Below are 15,633 nucleotides of genomic sequence, written 5' to 3'. Positions count from 1 at the left end.
ACTACCTCTTGGGGGCCTTCGAAGGGGCCGCTACGCCTCGTAGTGTAGCCAGGACCCAGAGGCCATCAACGGCCGCTGGCTAATAATCTTGCTTTCCTCTTATCCCCCCCTTGGGGATCAATAGCAGACCGGTGTGAAAGATGAATGATGGACAGTAAATCTTGCTGAAGCGAACCGTGACTGCCGCTTAGGACTGGGCCCGACGAAGACAGCCCTATCGTCGTTAAATACATTTCATTCTTTGTATTTGCCCATCATGTCATTCTTCTCTTTTCCAGTGTTATTGTCAAAAAATTCTCCATGTCCTATACCACTGCAGCTTACCTACTTACCTACCTACCTGTTTACGGTCGACAATGCATCTGCATGTTGGTCATTTCGTCTCGGTCCTGTCGGGCAAAGCCCGATCATGTCAACAAGTCGACGCGGCATCACCTTAATTCACAGCAAGTACTGAGCAAGACATGCATTTACCAGTTGTGTTGCCGGAGTATGGCCCAAATTCAACCTCCGACAATCGCTGGAATCTTGGATTCTTCCTCTCGAATCCCTGAAGCATGCACTACTTCGCTCCAGAAGTATTTGCGGTGGAAGCAAGCGTTCAATGGTGGCCCTATCTTGCAGGCGAAAGGCATAGGGGAAGCCACCAGGTACCGACCACGCCGCTCAGCCAGCCCTCAATTTCGCACCCGCTACTCGGCCGCATTCAGTCCTGTCTTGCATTCTCGTTTTGGACTCTTGGCCTTTCCCGCCGGGACACACACTACAGCGATGGAGAAAGCGCGCTTTACTCCAGAATCGCATGTTCCGTCACAGTTAGCTGCGGTCCCCCTTCCCACTCCCCCTACAACCCTTCACCGTCTTTTGACCCTCTCTTTTCCAGGTGCCTGGGACACGCCGCCGCCGCCGCCGCCGCCGCCGCCACTGCGGCGCCCCCCTTCTTCAGGCACCCTGCCTTTGCCCGCTTGATTTGCACACATTCTCTTTGTCCCCTTGAAACGACTCGGGATCCCTTGTTAATGTCACCTTTGAGGGCCACGACTCCAGCGTCAGCAAGCCATTTGCGGCGGCTTCTAGCGCCCATCATCGTCCATGCCGTGTCCTGTCCTCTGATGTCGTCGCTTCGAGACAAATGCTGCGCTCTCGATAAGTTGGACATTCCAGGGAGGTAGGCACCTGTTCCTCTCCAGATACGCGTGGTATTTGTCTGTATTCGTACCAAGTCTCCACCGAAGCGGCGACGTATGGATCGCACAGAATTTCTGCCTGCGTAACTTCGCGAGCTGTCTGTGCCAATTGCGACGCATTGCAAGAATTGTTGCCCGCATTGAGAGGCTGGACAGAGGAAAGATCAAGACACGACCACACCAGCGCAATCCAAAACAGCTGATGGGATTCATGGAACACTCATGGAAGATCCAGAAGCATAGGGAACCAAGTGGCAAACCCAGCAAGATGCGAGATTGGCGGTTGGCCTTGGGAAAAGCGAGCTTGCACGCAACTGCATGAATCACAGTGTATTGCGTGCGTCGTCAAGAGATCCCGTGCCCTTGCTGAGACCAAGTTGGCCCATCGCTATTACTACGTAGAAGGCTTGTGGCACCTCAAGGCAGGGCAGGCCAATAACGCTTGCAATCAACGAGGTTACCCACCCAGCAGGCAGCCTTGCCTACGTCAGGTTGCCTCTCGCTGATGCTGTGTAAAGACACGGCGTCCCACCAAGGTATTGACACGTTCGACCTACCTAGGTTCGTTGTGCAACACGGTGGTCCGACTGCAATTTGCGCCTCATTGGCGGGATGCAAGGATATTCCCGTCTTCAAAACCTCGGACGGGACTCTCACCCTATCACCCTATTCCTTCTTTCTTATTTTCCCTCGCCTTCTTCCCCCAGATCGCATGTTTGCCATTATCTGCTTTGGAAAGGGACCATCAGTCGAACAATGTCATCTGCATATCTTCATCCCTTTCGTCGGCAGTTGCTCCCTCTTTTTTTTTCCCGTGGCCGTGGCGTTTGCAGAGTCGAACTGGAATGCTTCAGTGGAAGCCGGTTGAACTGGGGCGCCGATGTCTTTCTTTAGCAATCGTCAGCAACCGGCGCTTGTCCCGGATCCAACGGCCTTGTTTGCGCATTCCTCGAGGCGCCGTCTTCGTAATGGGCCGCCAGCTGTGTCTGTCTAGGTGCGGAGCCTCGCTGCATGCTGCCACTGACAATGTCGTTGCTCCCATGCGGCGTGCACGCCTGAGGGAGCTGTGAGGATTCTGTGTGAGTGTCGGACCTCACCACACGGACACCTGCATACCATGTATCAATCTTCTTCATCTTCACCTTACATTTGTGCACAGGCACTCAGGCAGGGACAACCACAGGACCCACTCCGCTCAATTCCGTCTTTCAATTTCCTATCTGGGTACGTATCGCTTCACCGAATAGACCGCACCTTACAGAGTACCTACCCAGATATCTATTCCTGTTTGTCGATTGTTCATCAACCTCTTACAGACAACGTCGTCGAAAAATCTTCTGTGGCGGGAAGAATAAGAAGAAGAAAAGAGACAAAAAGACAATACCATGGTCTTCAACTGTTCGAGCATGTTCTCCACATCAGCCGTCTTGGTCACCTTTGATCACATCAGCCCTGGTCCCCTTGGCGGAACCTCTCCGAGCCATCTGCCAAGATTGGCTGGCCTCCCGGAACTAACAAGATGCATTGAACGTACGGATACAATGCAAGCGCAGCGCAACCGCCCGGTTAGCATGTGTATTGCAAGTCCAGTCGTACCATACGTATGTGGACAACGTCAATTCCTTCGACCTTGGGTTGCTCGCAGCCCGCCTGCCGCCCGCTGGCCTGCCCGCTGGCCTGCCCCCTCAACCCATGCAATCGAAGCATGTTAGGCGCTCTGCCGCTGCCGCTGCCGCTGGGTCCATGCATACGGAGCCCTTTGTCCTGTCTTGTTCTTTTACCTTTTTTGTTTTTGTCTCTCCTCGTACATCGTAGGCTCCTCCTACAAATGCCCGGGCGGCTAACGAGTCTACTGGGAGAAGCCTCAAACGCGACGAGGCGTTGTTTTGATCAAACCAACGCTTGCCGCCAAATCCAGTAAACCAACACACGTACCTACTACCCTGTTCGATTCGCGCAAAATGCGCAAGTCATCCGGGTATACAAATGGTGCACGTTGCGAAGACGCTTGCTAATAAAAGTGAGGTGACTGGCAATGGGGGCTGGGGCTCTGCTGATTGGCCGTGCGGGTCTTGTCCACTTTCACCCTTTTCCTTGCCGCCTCTGCCATCTCAATTTTCACAAGCGCTTAAAACGACATGCAGAGCCCGTTCGCCCCCTCCCACTTGGCCCTTCTGGCCTCCACTCAGTGGGCCTGGATCGGGTGTGCCGCCACCGGCGCCAAGATCCCATTCGCACCTCTCCAAATTTCTCAAGGGTCCGAGGGCCATGTCCGCTTCCCTTCTCCTGGGCCATCTCCCGGCTGCAGTTCCTGTGACTTCTCACGGAGTCAACCTCTTTTCTGTCCCCTCCAACTTTGGCCATCCAGGTGCATCGTGATACGTCTGACACTGGCGTACTAAGTATGTGGAGCCCCATCTCGCGGCCAGTCGTGGTGTGCCAACGTGCCAGCGCACCAGACCACTTGGTTGAGACCAGCTACTACTGTATTACTGTACTAGCTACTATGCATCATATCATGCACGCGGTCCGCTTACTTAGATGCTCCACATGCCGGCCGTCAAGCTCTAGCCGAGTATGTCTTGCTTTTCTTGCCGACCCAGCCTGGCCTCGAGAACATGCTGTGATCGCTGGCCGGCGGCTGCTGTGCCACCAACAAGGTTGTTTCAGATGACATGTCTCAAGATGGACTCATCTAGCCTCCGTACTTGTGTTCTCTTACGTCTTCGGCCTCTCGAAGGTGCTCTCTCTTGTTCCATGTGTTCAACCGAGTTGAACGCGGGCTGCGTACAATCGACTGGGCAACACGCTTCGTTTGTTGTCGGACACGCTTCCACACGTGCGCTGTCGGCCCAACCCTGGAAAGACAGTGAGCTCTGAGCTAGCTGTAGGTGGTGGCCCCAACTCAATCCAGCCTCAACATGCTCTTGAGGGCCCGTGTTGATGCATATGTCATAAGAGATCACGACACCAGCCTAGCTCTTTCTACGTATACCGGGGGGCTGTTCAACCCATCACTAAATTTTGCGTGCCCAAGCAGCCTCACAGTCAATTATCTCGAGAGAAAGGGGGGGATGAGGGGTTCTAACCAACCACATTCCCGCCGAGATCATTTGCGAATGATGCGGTCCGTGGGCCCGTCTTTCTTTGCGCAACGACCCAGCCCGACCCCCTTGATGATTACGCGCAGGCGATGGATCCCACCCTCATGGTCTTCCAAGCACAAGTGGACGTGTCGATGATCGTCCCCCGCCGTCTGAGCACAGTCCTGTCTGTCTAGTGTCATCGGAGCGGGGTCTCATGGCCATCACGGCGGGATCTCGACCCCTCAGGTTGTCGCCTGGCGGTCCATTGTTGGTACCGGGGCCTTACAGGCCTGTCTTTAGATCACTGGAGCAGGATCTCAAGAGATGGATGATGTCTACCTTAACAACTACCGCACTTGGGCACGACGATGGCTGATAGCCCACTAAGGGCGTTGAAGCCTCTGTTGTTGAACTCCCATGACGCTAGCTTTTCCCACAAGCCCGGTAAGCACAAGTGAGAAGAGGTGGGGGCTCCCCCCCCCCCCCCCCCCCCCCCAGGAGAAAATAAAAACCAAGCACGCTCGCTTGCTTTGAAGCTCCTTTATCCCATATGCCAAACGCCCAAACACTCGATCATAGCCGCGTCAGTCGTTGGGCCAAGTGTGACCGTTTCAGACATAACGAATTGCGCCCCCCCTCCTAAAGAAACAAAATAGTATATAAGAGCATCAAAAGAACACCCAAACGAACTATGAAAATAACAATTCCTCACTCCCCACTGATCTTAGCATGGCGGAAGTACTTCATGCCCACCCATGCCACGACAACCCACACCCAGGCCATGATACAGGTGAGGATGATGAGAGCCGGGTAGTACCCCACGATGGGCAGCGTTGGGTCGTCCTCAAGCTCCGGGGGGGCGTATGGCGTCGTCCCAACGTCCCATGCCCAGCTCCAAATTCCCAGAACCGAGCCCATACCCACGACGAAGACGATCCAAGTTACGATCAGAACGACCCAGCCCCACCACTCCGTTTCCGAATAGTCCCATTCAGCGTCATTAGGCGGTAACGGGGTCGTAGAGAGCCCGCTGTACGAGAGCGGCGACTTGGCTTGCAGCAGAGACCGCCGTCTTGAGCGGTTCCCGAAGTATGAATCAGACCCCGACGACAGAGATAAGTCTGGACGCAACGGTGACGGGATGTGGTTTGGTATGTGCAATACGTCGTCTTCGTCTGTCGTGGAGGTGTAGGATATCGTGGGGCTCGTGATGACTGATTCTGTATCGGTAGGTTGCGGCAGACTCGTCGACGTTGGTAGAGAGGATTCCGCGACACTCGATCTGCTGGCATACCCCTCCATCGAAGGCCGCGGTGTCAGGTCCGAGATGTTAAGCCCGAGCGGGTCATGCTCGGGAGTCGTGTGCGATCGGGCGAAGGCGCCGTCCATAACGCGGGAGACGGTGTGTGATGTGTCAATGGTGAGCTGCCTCGCTTCTTTGCGCTCCCTTTGCGCGCCCCTCCCCAGCAAGGCCACCTTTCTAAGAGAGCCCTTTCTCCGTCGCGACTTTTGCTGCTGTTGCTGCTGCTGCTGCGTAATGGTCGACATCGATGTCGGCGGGGAGCGCGATGCGTCTTCGTCGGCCTCGTGAGGTTGCTGCTGCTTCCCATCTGAGTGGGAGCGCATGAAGGGAAGCTTCGAGAGGAAATTTGCGCCGGACGAGGTGCGTCGGTGGGGAAACGGTGGTGGTAGTGGTTGCTGGCGATGGTAGACGAGATGATGCTCGTGCTGCGAGGCTGATTTCGGCGAGGCTGTGTTCGTCATATCCATTAAACCTTGGGCGGCACCGTCGCCGCCGTCAGCCGCGGCGGTGGTGGTGTGGTCCATTGCGTTGTTTGTGTGTGAACTGCGATAATCCCTTATCGCGGCGGCTTGGTCCCGTCGGAGGGTGGATTAAGACGGTAGGGATGGGTGGGGGAGGAGCCTTCAGTTCGGGTCAGAGACTTGGGACCGTGTTCGAGATGATGGCTGTGTTGGGCGTTTCTTCCCATTCGCCGCCCTGGACGATCCCACCGTGTGGAAGAAAAAGGTCAAGATACAGGAAGGTAGTAACACCCTGGGCTAGGACCTTGTTGAATTAATCGGGAAAGAGATGCAACTTAGATACCTATGTTCAGGCGACGGGGTCGACACTGAGAGGACTAACTGCAAAGAGGTAAAAGATGTTGGACCCTGCATTGTGACGTGGGCCGCCCAATGGTGATGAAAGTCAATGTCGCTTCCGCTACGGGGCGGTCGCTGCGGAAAGTGGGTGTTGGCGTGCCCCTGAGATCTGAGATGAACACAAACCTCTGTTTTATGGCTACACAAGGTATGCATTCGGTATAGGAGCATATCTCTGAACGTCACATGCAACTAAGCAAGACTCAATTTGTGGGGGAAGAAGGAACCTGGAGACATGTCTCCGTCCCTTCTTTGTTGGAACCTACGGATACTCCAAATTGAAATCCTAACCTAACTTTCCCGTCCTGGAGGCACTTGTCGATCGTTGATTGCACCTATCGTCTCATCTTATCCTTGTGTCTTTTTGCCTTCGTACGCAGACTCAGAGCAGCCAATTCTCTGGGCATCGCCTCTGGCGGCCTCGCGCGCACACACACACATACACATAAAATGAATGCCGGCTATTGTCGGGGATATCACCGCCGTTGATCTTGTCGCAGACATCGTTCCTGCTCTCACATTTCTTCCCTGCGAATGCCACAGGTTGCCGGGAAGAAGTAAAAAGAGGTTCCATGGATTCCAGCCCTGCTGCACCAGGCCTATCTTCTCCCTCCACCCCTCCGAGCCTAAGACGACCTGCTGCAACCCCCACCCCACCGAGCCCCCAAAGCGGTTACGGCAAAGGCGATAACGCATCGACTTCGACAACCCATGTCGTCGGTCCCCCTCCTCTGCTCGGATTCCCATCTATAAGCATTGACAACGACGACGAAGACGAGGACTACGGCCACGACTGTAGCACCTCCTACCCCCCTCGCGTAGCATCGATACCTTCAGGCAGCCCTGGACTTCTCGCTCCCGCCAACCTGAAACTTGGCTTGCTTCGACCAGACACAGCGACACCAGCCATGGCCGAAGACGACCCTCCCTCAGCTGGGGGCTCGACCGTCCCGGGCCCGTTCAACTTCCAGACGCAGGTCATCTCAACCTCGCCTGTAAAGTCGGTACGTGTAGAGACAACGTCGTGGATTGATGATGCGCGCTTCCTCAAGCTCCACCACCCGGCAATTGACCGCTAACAATGGCGCCTCGCAGAACATAGGTCAGCGTCGTGGCCACCGCTACAAGCACAGTTCCATTTCGACCCAGCACCAGATCTTCCAGGAGCCCCCTCAACGACCGCCGCCCGTCCTCCCCGCCTCTCTCCCTGTGCCCACGGTTCGAGAAGCATGGAAAAGCATGTCCCGCGACCAGCGCGTCAGACTTTACTGGAGCCTGTGTCATTTGGCCGTCGCGTCGTGGCTCTTCTTCATCTCGGAGGGCTCCCTCGCCATGATGGCGTTATCCCACCTCGTCTTTTTCGATGCTGGTAGTGCCGCTGTCTGTGTCGCTGTCGATGTGCTTGGCAATTTCGAAGTCTGGCGCCGCAGCAGTGTCCGGCATCCCTTTGGCCTCGAGAGAGCCGAGGTTCTCGCTGGGTTTGCCATGTCCATCTTCCTCCTCTTCGGCGGTTTTGATCTCGTGTCACATAATCTCAAGCACTGGTTGGAGACCAAGGGTGGACATGAGCCGCATCATGAACATGCTCACGAACGCGTTTCCGCGGGCGAGGTGGACTGGGCTGCCTTTGCCGCCATCACCAGCACAGCCATCTCGGCATACGGCCTCAAGAACCACGCGCGTATCGCTAGAATCATGCGTGTATCATGGTTGGCCAAACTGCCCACCCACTTCTCCAACATTTTCCACTTCTTGACCGTTTTCTTTTCGAGTCTACTGCTCCTACTGCCGCTTCTCTCCATCAAGAGCTATATCTGGCTCGATCGTACGCTCTGCGCAGCGATCGCTGCTTCCATGTTCCTCTTTGGCGCCAAACTGGCCATGGCTCAGGCTATGATGTTGCTCATGTCGTACGGCGGCATTGGAGGCAATGAAGGCGTGTCTTCTGTGATGCGGGATATCGAGGCCGAGCCGGGCGTCGCACGAATTGAGGATGCGCAGTTCTGGCAGGTGCACTACGGCCTGTGCATGGCCAATCTCAAAATCTGCGTAGCCAAAGGTTGTGATGAGGGGGCTATCAGCAAGTTGCGCAGCCGGATATGTACCCTGATCCAGAACAGACTCGGTGAGGGCTATGGTCGTGGTACGAGCCTCAGATGGGAGGTCACCTTACAAACGAGCGTCGATGCGACTTTCTAAATGGGGATTGAGTATGGACGAATATCGGCAGTGTTTCTGGATCAGTCGGCCTATGGGCATTAGAGGCATTGTCTGGCTACCTAGTTACGAATGTGATTAGGGTTCAAAAAAAAAAAAAAAAAGAGAGACGAGGAGCGACAAAAGTCTATTTTCTACCCAAGAGGTTGAGTCGAGGAAGGTATCCTTCTTTCTTATACACCACTTGTACAAAAAGAAAAGAAGCAGAAGACAAACTTTTTTGTAGAACAAGGCCTGCTCAGTGCCTTCCACACAACGGGGACCAACCATGGTTAATAACCGGAATGTCTATCTTCCAACACCGTAACTCCTTTTAAACCCATATCATAACGCGTTACATGTCTCCAAGGCAGAGGGAGAGAGGAGGGGGGAGGCACCCTGGAAGACTTCCACAGTATGGAATACCGCCATCTGCCACCCTTTCAAAAAAGCCCCCAGCGTCCACGCTGCTTGTCGTCCTTGACAGATCTGCTGTTGGCCCCCTTCAATCGTTCCCGCTCGCGGCCCTCGAGCTGTCTCAGGCTCTCCATCTTCTCGAGAACTAACTCGAGCAGCTCTTTGCGGCGGATGACTTCCAGGTGTCTTCTAATCTTGGGATCTTCCTTGGCGAACCTCTCAATATCTTCGTCGGAGAGATGTCTTCCGAGGCGGAGGTCAAGCTCACGCGGGAAGTTGTAGTAAAACTCCGAAAGAAGCTCAACATTCAGAAATAGCACAGCCGTCGAAGCAAGCTTTGTGGCCGCAGCATCAAGGAAGACCTCGGGGCAGTAGTACTTGTTCTTAAGGTTAGCGCATTGCTTCGACTTGACCGCCATCAGGCGCATCTTGATGATGTCGGCGCGGTCTCGGAGGAAGACAGCCTCGCGTCCTAGCAACCATTAGCGAGCATCATTCAAAGTAGGGACCGTTTCTATCTTACCTCTCTTGAGAAGCGAGGCGCTGAAGCCTCCAGCACCGCTTCGGCTTTCTCCCTCGACGACAACCTCTCCCTTGCGAGCACGGTCAACAAAGTTCATTACTTCCCTCAACTTCCTCCGGCCGCCAACGGTATCTTCGATGCCTCGAAGGGCACCTTCGCAGTCTTGGAGCTCCTTCTTCAGGACTTCAGCTGAGTGATCGCGACCTTGCGTCCATTCCCTCTCGTCAATGTCGATATCGAACTTGTAAGGCTTGATGCAGTTCTCAACCTGATCGCTCGTGCTATAGAATCTCTCGTTCAGAATCGTTGATGCGGCTTCGTTGATGGCTTCCCGTGCGAATGGGTGACTGCTGAAGGTGGAGTGCTTAACCAACGTGTCGATGTGTGCCTGGATAGCTGAAGCAACGACCGTCGTAGCCAGTCTACCAACACCAAGCTTCGTCAACGAAGAAGTTGAGGCGTCGAGCTGGCGGTGCCAGTACATAGAGTTGGGGTCGGCCTTTGGAAGGTCCGCCAGGCTGTCTGGTTCTGGCCTGGCAGGAGACAAGTCTTGAATGGGCTTGTTCCAGTATCTCGCAGCCAACAGGTCGAGAACCTTCTGGTCCAGCTCTTGCTTGAGAAGCTGATGCATTTGAGGGCGCCCAAATTCCTCGGTGAACTGCTTAAAAGAGTGTTTGAACCCATCGAGGCTTTCCGCCAAGTAAGATTCGGCAGACAGGGGGCGGTCATTGTACTGAACTTTGAACTCATAAGTCGCCTCCTCGAGCTCTTGTCTGATGGCGTCGCTAGTGGTAGCCAAGCTGGCAGACATTGTTTGTTCGAGAACGGTCATAAGTTTCTTGCGCAGGTTGATCGTCCCTACGTTGACCCCTGCTCCTTCGCCAAACTCAAGTGGATGTGCCGAGAAGAAGGTATTCTCGTTCTTTGCAATGGCAGACATAACGCTCCCAGACCGCTTGAACAGTCCACCTGGTTGTGGGACCTTGGATACAACTCCAACGTAGCCAAGCCTAAGAGGGTATTGCTTGTCGCTAAGTATGGCGGCACCACGAGGAGCATCAACCAAGTCCATTTTAGTCACCACTCCAATGGTTCGTTCGCCTCTTGGATCCACGCGACGGCTGGCGCGCAGGGCGGTTGAGTTTGCCAGGTCCACATCAGCGGCGGAAATAGCCAGAATGACGTTGGGAGGTTGAATATACTTGTCGCAAAGCTCGGAGATCTTCTGCTTCAGCTCAAGCGGCTGACCTTGTCCTACCACCTGGATGTACCCGGGAAGATCGATCAGTGACAGATCCGGGACGTTGGGCGAGTAGATGGTGAGGTGGATAGGATCGTCTGATACACATTGTGTATCCGGAACGGCCATATTGAGCTCAGTCAGTGTTCTCTGAACAGACGAAAAGTCGGTGATGCGTCGGAGGCCCAAGTCGGGAAACTCGCCATACTCGGCATCCGACTCAGGAGTATTGACCAGGGTCAACTCTATCGGCCGGCGAGTTACCATGTTGGTTCCCTTAGGCAAGAACTCGTGTCCCACGAGTGCCTCGAGAACAGAGCTCTTTCCTGATGACTGAGATCCAATGACGACAATCGAAGGGAGCGTCAAAGTGCTCGACTGGCCAACTTGCTGGAGCATGCTCCGGATCTCGATCATCTTCTTGGTCAGGACCATCATTTGGTCATCGTTGGCCATCTCGTCGGGCTCTCGCGGGTCGTCTTCCGAAGACTGCTCGTAGCCATATGCTGCAGCCGAAGCTCCCGCTACGACCGCCGCGCCCGCTCTGCTCTGCTTAGGCTGCTCCCCTCCAGGCCCCCCCTCCCCGCCTCCGCCGGTCCCAATATCCTCATGGATACGCAAGACCTTTTGGAGCCATTCGGGCGTCTCGATTTGTTCTTTCGTGTTTTCCCATCCACGCACAGTTTGATCCACTATGCCCTTTGCGCCTCCAAAGAAGCTAGATGCAGTCTCGGAAACACCTTCTGCCGTTTTCGTGACCATGTCCCAAGCGTTGTTGGTGATCTCTGTAGATGATGCAGTCAGTTACTAGCTTTCGGACACTGGGGAGGGACAAACATACGGTTAGCCTGGTATTGAATCCAAGCGAGCGTTCCTACAGCTAGACCGCCAAACATGGCAGGTATTCTGGCAAACTTGACCACCAGCTTGGGCAAAAAACGGGCAAAAGATGCATTCCGCACAATAACGGCATTGTGGAAGGCATTACCGGGAAACCACATGCGACGTTGGGTAGCCCGAACAGCTGCATCGGCTCGCTGAAGCCCGCCCGCGGGGAATCGATGAAAGTGTCGTACGGCTTGAATTGGGGCGCGTCGCGTAAAGGGCGAAAGCCCAGCAGCTAGGAGACGTCCGCTCATGCTGCCGGCGAAGCAGGGAGCGCGTTTGATTAGAGTCGTTGATGCTTCCTTTGCATGCGAGATGTGAAGGTAAGTGATGAGGCCTGGTGGTGTTAATTTAGCTCGTCAGATGTTGCTGTTGTTGTTGTGGTCTCCAGCGCTTCTGGTCCGCCGAGAAGACGTAGGCATCAGGAATCCGTTGGGATGGAAATGTCACGAACACGAGTGGCGTGGATGGGCCGAATACCTGAGCAGAGCGAACAAGCGGGTTGCTTGAAGAGCCCATTTGCAGTAGTGGGGACGACATTGACGTACCTACCTTCATCAAGAGGTACCTAGTTACCAGCACGCGTGACCTTAGCCTTGAGCGCTCCATGACCCTTCTCTCTATCTCGTTGACTAGTGGGTCCACGTATGTACTCTGTACTCCACACAGGCTCTGTCTTACCGCATAACTGGATATGCCTGTACTATCATATTTTGGCACGTGACATCTGATAGATGCTTATCGTCTTAGTTAATATCTATTCTGTCAAGCCCTCTCCCCCGTCCTCCCCAGGGACAAGTTGTTCAGTGCATCTCCTCCGATGGCGCTACACCACTACATTACCAGTTGCAGCCGACCTTTTGAGAGATTGTCCATGTCATCCCGGTAGCTACCCAGCTGCGTGTATCCATACCAATATCAAATGACTCACTGCATTTCTTTGCTTCCCCATCTTCGAGACCCAGAAACAACAAAGCCGCCTTGAACGACTCAGTTACTCAGAGCCCGGGTCGAAGGCGCAATCGCCTATTTCAATTTACTGTTCCTTTTTCCTGACAGCACAGACTATCAGCTGCCGCGCGCCCAGAATCAGCCCCCGTATCTTCCACCACCGAACGACAGTGTGTCAAACTGACCCTACTCGGTACTCCGAGTTCTATCAATCAATATCCTTATCAACTTGCGCCACCGCCCTGGGGTTTCTGATCGCGCCATAGCTCGCCAAACAGATAATATCTGGCCGACACCTTTCTCCAAGTCCTACTCGCGAATCCACCTTCCGTGGAATGCTTCTTCAACCCATCCCTCGCTGGTGTTATATAAATAGAGTCCCCCAGCATCGACCAAACTCGTGCCGCTCCCTCAGCAACCATCCCTTCGCTCCCAATCAGCTCCTGTTCGTCTAAGTCGCCGATCACAGCCCAGCCACAATGTGCAGGTTCCTGGTAGGTGCCACCATGCTGGATAAATCTAAACAGCCGCTGACTACCCAAGGTCTACCGGGGAAGTGACGATATTCTTCTCTCTAAGCTTATCCTTGACCCAACTCACTCCATACTGAAGCAATCATTTGATTCCCGGCTCAGATTGGTAAGTCGACCAAACCCGTTCCCCTCGATGTATGGCACGGTTTGCTGACCAACATTGGCTGGTTGAACAGGATACCCGGAGAGGCCAGAACAACGCCGATGGCTTCGGAATAGGGTTTTATACCGACCCCAAGCTGGGCCACGCCCCTTGTCTCTTTACCTCGACGATTCCCGCCTGGAACTGCACCAATCTCCAGCGCATTGCCTCCAAGACCGCATCACAACTCATCTTCGCCCATGTCCGGGCCACAACCGAGGGCTCGCTGAGTGAAGACAATTGCCACCCGTTCTGCCACGGCAGTCTGATGTGGATGCACAACGGGGGTCTAGGTGGTTGGAAATACATCAAAAGAAGACTTGGGGAGAGGTTGGCCGACAAGTGGTACTTGGGAGTTCAAGGAGGAACAGACAGTGAATGGGCGTTTGCCCTGTTCCTCGACACACTTGAACGAATGGGACTTGACCCCAGCTTACAGCCTGCCAATGGATTCGGTCCTACAGTGCTGAGAAAGGCTATGCTCAAGACCATCGCCACTATCAACGAATTGATTGACGGTATCCCGGAGAGTACCATCCAGTCGGAGAGTGTCGATACTCGAAGCTTGCTCAATTTCGCCGTTACGGACGGAAAGAGTGTGATTTGCACACGATACATCAGCAGCGCGACGGACGAAGCGGCAAGCCTGTACTACTCATCCGGAACTGAATGGGGAACGAGAACATCGGCTCTCAGCGATCGAAATTATCAGATGGAGCGCCAAGACAAGGGCGCCGATATTGTTCTGGTCGCGAGCGAGCCACTGACCTTTGAAAGAGGTACGTTTGAAAAGGCGCCAAGTGACACAAGCTCCGAGCACATGACACCTGGCTGACATTTGAACAGAGAACTGGGTGAATGTTCCCACAAACTCGATTTTGACAATCCACAACCAGACTGTCATGGTTCATCCGATCATTGACAAGTACTACGACCGAAGCCCGTACCACGCCAGATCAAGCGCGTTCGTTCAGACGAAGGGCCTGATGGCGAATGAGAAGATCTCATCGCTGCTTAGCCCGGCGACAACGTCCCTGCCAAGCCCCGACACTTCGAAGAAGAGTCTTGGTCCGACCATTCCTTTCGGCGTCTCTCGTAGCCACACACCGGACCCCGGCTTTACGGGCAAGTCGCGTTCACCCAGCCAGCTTCAGGAAGTAGCAACGCCGGCGGACTCAAAATCAATCATTACCATATCGAGTGCGCAAACCATCACACCACGGCCCCCGGTGCAGGGAAATATCAAGGTGAAACGGGCTGCGCCAGAGCAGGTGTCTCCCAACGTTGACAGTGACACCGAATCACTGCTTCCTGAGGACCAAAATCAGAACAGAACAGAATTCGGACATCCTAACAAGCTGTCAAGATACTTTCCTGAGTTGACCATGTCCTAGCAGGCGGGACAAATGGTTGAACCCCCGATATTCCCAGTGGCTCCGTAGGGAGTTGAGACCATTGACGTTTGGAGAGGACTCGAATCGCGAGTCTTTGGGCTGCGTTCGAGTCTGTCGACTGTACACTATGATAGCCGCCAAGGCATATTAGCGGGCGTTTCTGTAAAAAATAGAATGAAAGATAAAGCAGACAGAAAAGAGAACCAAGTGTTTGATATTGCACAGGTACTTGGGAACAGACACCAGCGATGCGTGATTCGAACTGTAAAATCACAAGGCCTTGCTTGGCGTGACGCTTTTCAACCGAACCGAACTTGGCTTGGGTTGTACGAAACTGGTAACCCAGAATGTTGTTCGTGGAATCTGATTTGACGGCACACTGCAGCTCGCCTATGCCTCTTTCCCCGACTAAATGGGGCATTCCGAAATTCTCTCCACATAGGTACCTGTCTAGACTAAATTTCGGTTTCCGCACACTCACGCATTCGTCTGTTGAACTCCCTAGGGGCTGGCAAGCGCTGCATACTCTGCTGGGCCAAAGTACCCAGGTACATAGATATGAAACCTGCTCGCTCGGGGTTCATACTTTGTGTGGTATACTCTTCTCCCTCGCTTTATTTTCGTTCCCTTACCAAAAGGAATGGAGCAAATCGTCTATGACGCTATTGCCTTGGATGGGGTTTGAAATTACCGGACCGAAAACTTGAACAGGAACGCCTGGTGCCCGACCGGTGAGTGTTGGCTTGGATGATTGTGTAGCTCTGTCTCTGGAGCGTTGTGGTATTGGGGGGAGGCTGATCGGAGTGGCAAACCCGCCATTGGAGGAGGGTGTTACTACTGAACAACGTATGCATGAAACAGAATCACTATTTATCTATCTGTGCATCTATCGAGGACAGAGCTTTTAAGTACCTAC

The 15,633-nt window shown here is 54.0% G+C and overlaps 6 protein-coding genes across 6 annotated transcripts; 4 read left to right on the top strand and 2 right to left on the bottom strand.

The window, feature by feature from the left end:
• Positions 1-1,692: 1,692 nt before the first annotated feature.
• CDEST_05027 (uncharacterized protein) lies at positions 1,693-2,687 on the top strand (the record flags this gene model as incomplete). Its single annotated transcript, XM_062921186.1, has 2 exons — positions 1,693-1,971; positions 2,021-2,687. 2 exons carry the CDS (start codon positions 1,693-1,695, stop codon positions 2,255-2,257), a joined length of 516 nt encoding a protein of 171 aa, XP_062777237.1. The 3' UTR covers positions 2,258-2,687.
• Positions 2,688-3,325: 638 nt separating this feature from the next.
• On the top strand, positions 3,326-3,814 carry CDEST_05026 (uncharacterized protein; the record flags this gene model as incomplete). The annotated part of the gene is made up of 2 exons (XM_062921185.1): positions 3,326-3,569; positions 3,729-3,814. The coding sequence occupies 2 exons, from the start codon at positions 3,326-3,328 to the stop codon at positions 3,812-3,814; spliced, it is 330 nt and encodes a 109-aa protein (XP_062777236.1).
• A 955-nt stretch (positions 3,815-4,769) lies between these two features.
• CDEST_05025 (Putative phosphatidylinositol N-acetylglucosaminyltransferase subunit Y) lies at positions 4,770-6,484 on the bottom strand. The gene has a single exon (XM_062921184.1). It carries the CDS (start codon positions 6,098-6,100, stop codon positions 4,982-4,984), a length of 1,119 nt encoding a protein of 372 aa, XP_062777235.1. The 5' UTR covers positions 6,101-6,484; the 3' UTR covers positions 4,770-4,981.
• A 524-nt stretch (positions 6,485-7,008) lies between these two features.
• CDEST_05024 (Putative cation efflux protein) lies at positions 7,009-8,637 on the top strand (the record flags this gene model as incomplete). The annotated part of the gene is made up of 2 exons (XM_062921183.1): positions 7,009-7,440; positions 7,532-8,637. The coding sequence occupies 2 exons, from the start codon at positions 7,009-7,011 to the stop codon at positions 8,633-8,635; spliced, it is 1,536 nt and encodes a 511-aa protein (XP_062777234.1). The 3' UTR covers positions 8,636-8,637.
• Position 8,638: 1 nt separating this feature from the next.
• On the bottom strand, positions 8,639-12,211 carry CDEST_05023 (Putative dynamin stalk domain, dynamin, GTPase region, GTPase effector domain-containing protein). The gene is made up of 3 exons (XM_062921182.1): positions 11,654-12,211; positions 9,573-11,597; positions 8,639-9,521 (listed from the first exon to the last, which is right to left on the bottom strand). The coding sequence occupies exons 1-3, from the start codon at positions 11,949-11,951 to the stop codon at positions 9,076-9,078; spliced, it is 2,769 nt and encodes a 922-aa protein (XP_062777233.1). The 5' UTR covers positions 11,952-12,211; the 3' UTR covers positions 8,639-9,075.
• Positions 12,212-12,494: 283 nt separating this feature from the next.
• CDEST_05022 (Putative glutamine amidotransferase type 2 domain, nucleophile aminohydrolase) lies at positions 12,495-14,940 on the top strand. Its single transcript, XM_062921181.1, has 4 exons — positions 12,495-13,142; positions 13,192-13,287; positions 13,358-14,102; positions 14,170-14,940. The coding sequence occupies exons 1-4, from the start codon at positions 13,128-13,130 to the stop codon at positions 14,715-14,717; spliced, it is 1,404 nt and encodes a 467-aa protein (XP_062777232.1). The 5' UTR covers positions 12,495-13,127; the 3' UTR covers positions 14,718-14,940.
• The last annotated feature ends 693 nt before the right edge of the window (positions 14,941-15,633 follow it).

Source organism: Colletotrichum destructivum, chromosome 3 (assembly GCF_034447905.1).
Source record: "Colletotrichum destructivum chromosome 3, complete sequence".
NCBI lineage: Eukaryota > Fungi > Ascomycota > Sordariomycetes > Glomerellales > Glomerellaceae > Colletotrichum > Colletotrichum destructivum.
Note: the sequence above shows the minus strand (reverse complement) of the source record. Positions and strands in the feature narration are given on the sequence as shown.

Excerpts from the sequence above, each read along its gene's own strand:
- CDEST_05025 (XM_062921184.1), bottom strand. The coding sequence starts at position 6,100 with ATGGACCACACCACCACCGCCGCGGCTGACGGCGGCGACGGTGCCGCC.
- CDEST_05023 (XM_062921182.1), bottom strand. The coding sequence starts at position 11,951 with ATGAGCGGACGTCTCCTAGCTGCTGGGCTTTCGCCCTTTACGCGACGC. Across the intron at positions 11,598-11,653 it reads GATTCAATACCAGGCTAACC|AGATCACCAACAACGCTTGG; the intron begins GTATGTTTGTCC and ends CATCATCTACAG. Across the intron at positions 9,522-9,572 it reads CGCCTCGCTTCTCAAGAGAG|GACGCGAGGCTGTCTTCCTC; the intron begins GTAAGATAGAAA and ends AATGGTTGCTAG.
- CDEST_05022 (XM_062921181.1), top strand. Across the intron at positions 13,288-13,357 it reads TTGATTCCCGGCTCAGATTG|GATACCCGGAGAGGCCAGAA; the intron begins GTAAGTCGACCA and ends CTGGTTGAACAG. Across the intron at positions 14,103-14,169 it reads GCCACTGACCTTTGAAAGAG|AGAACTGGGTGAATGTTCCC; the intron begins GTACGTTTGAAA and ends ACATTTGAACAG.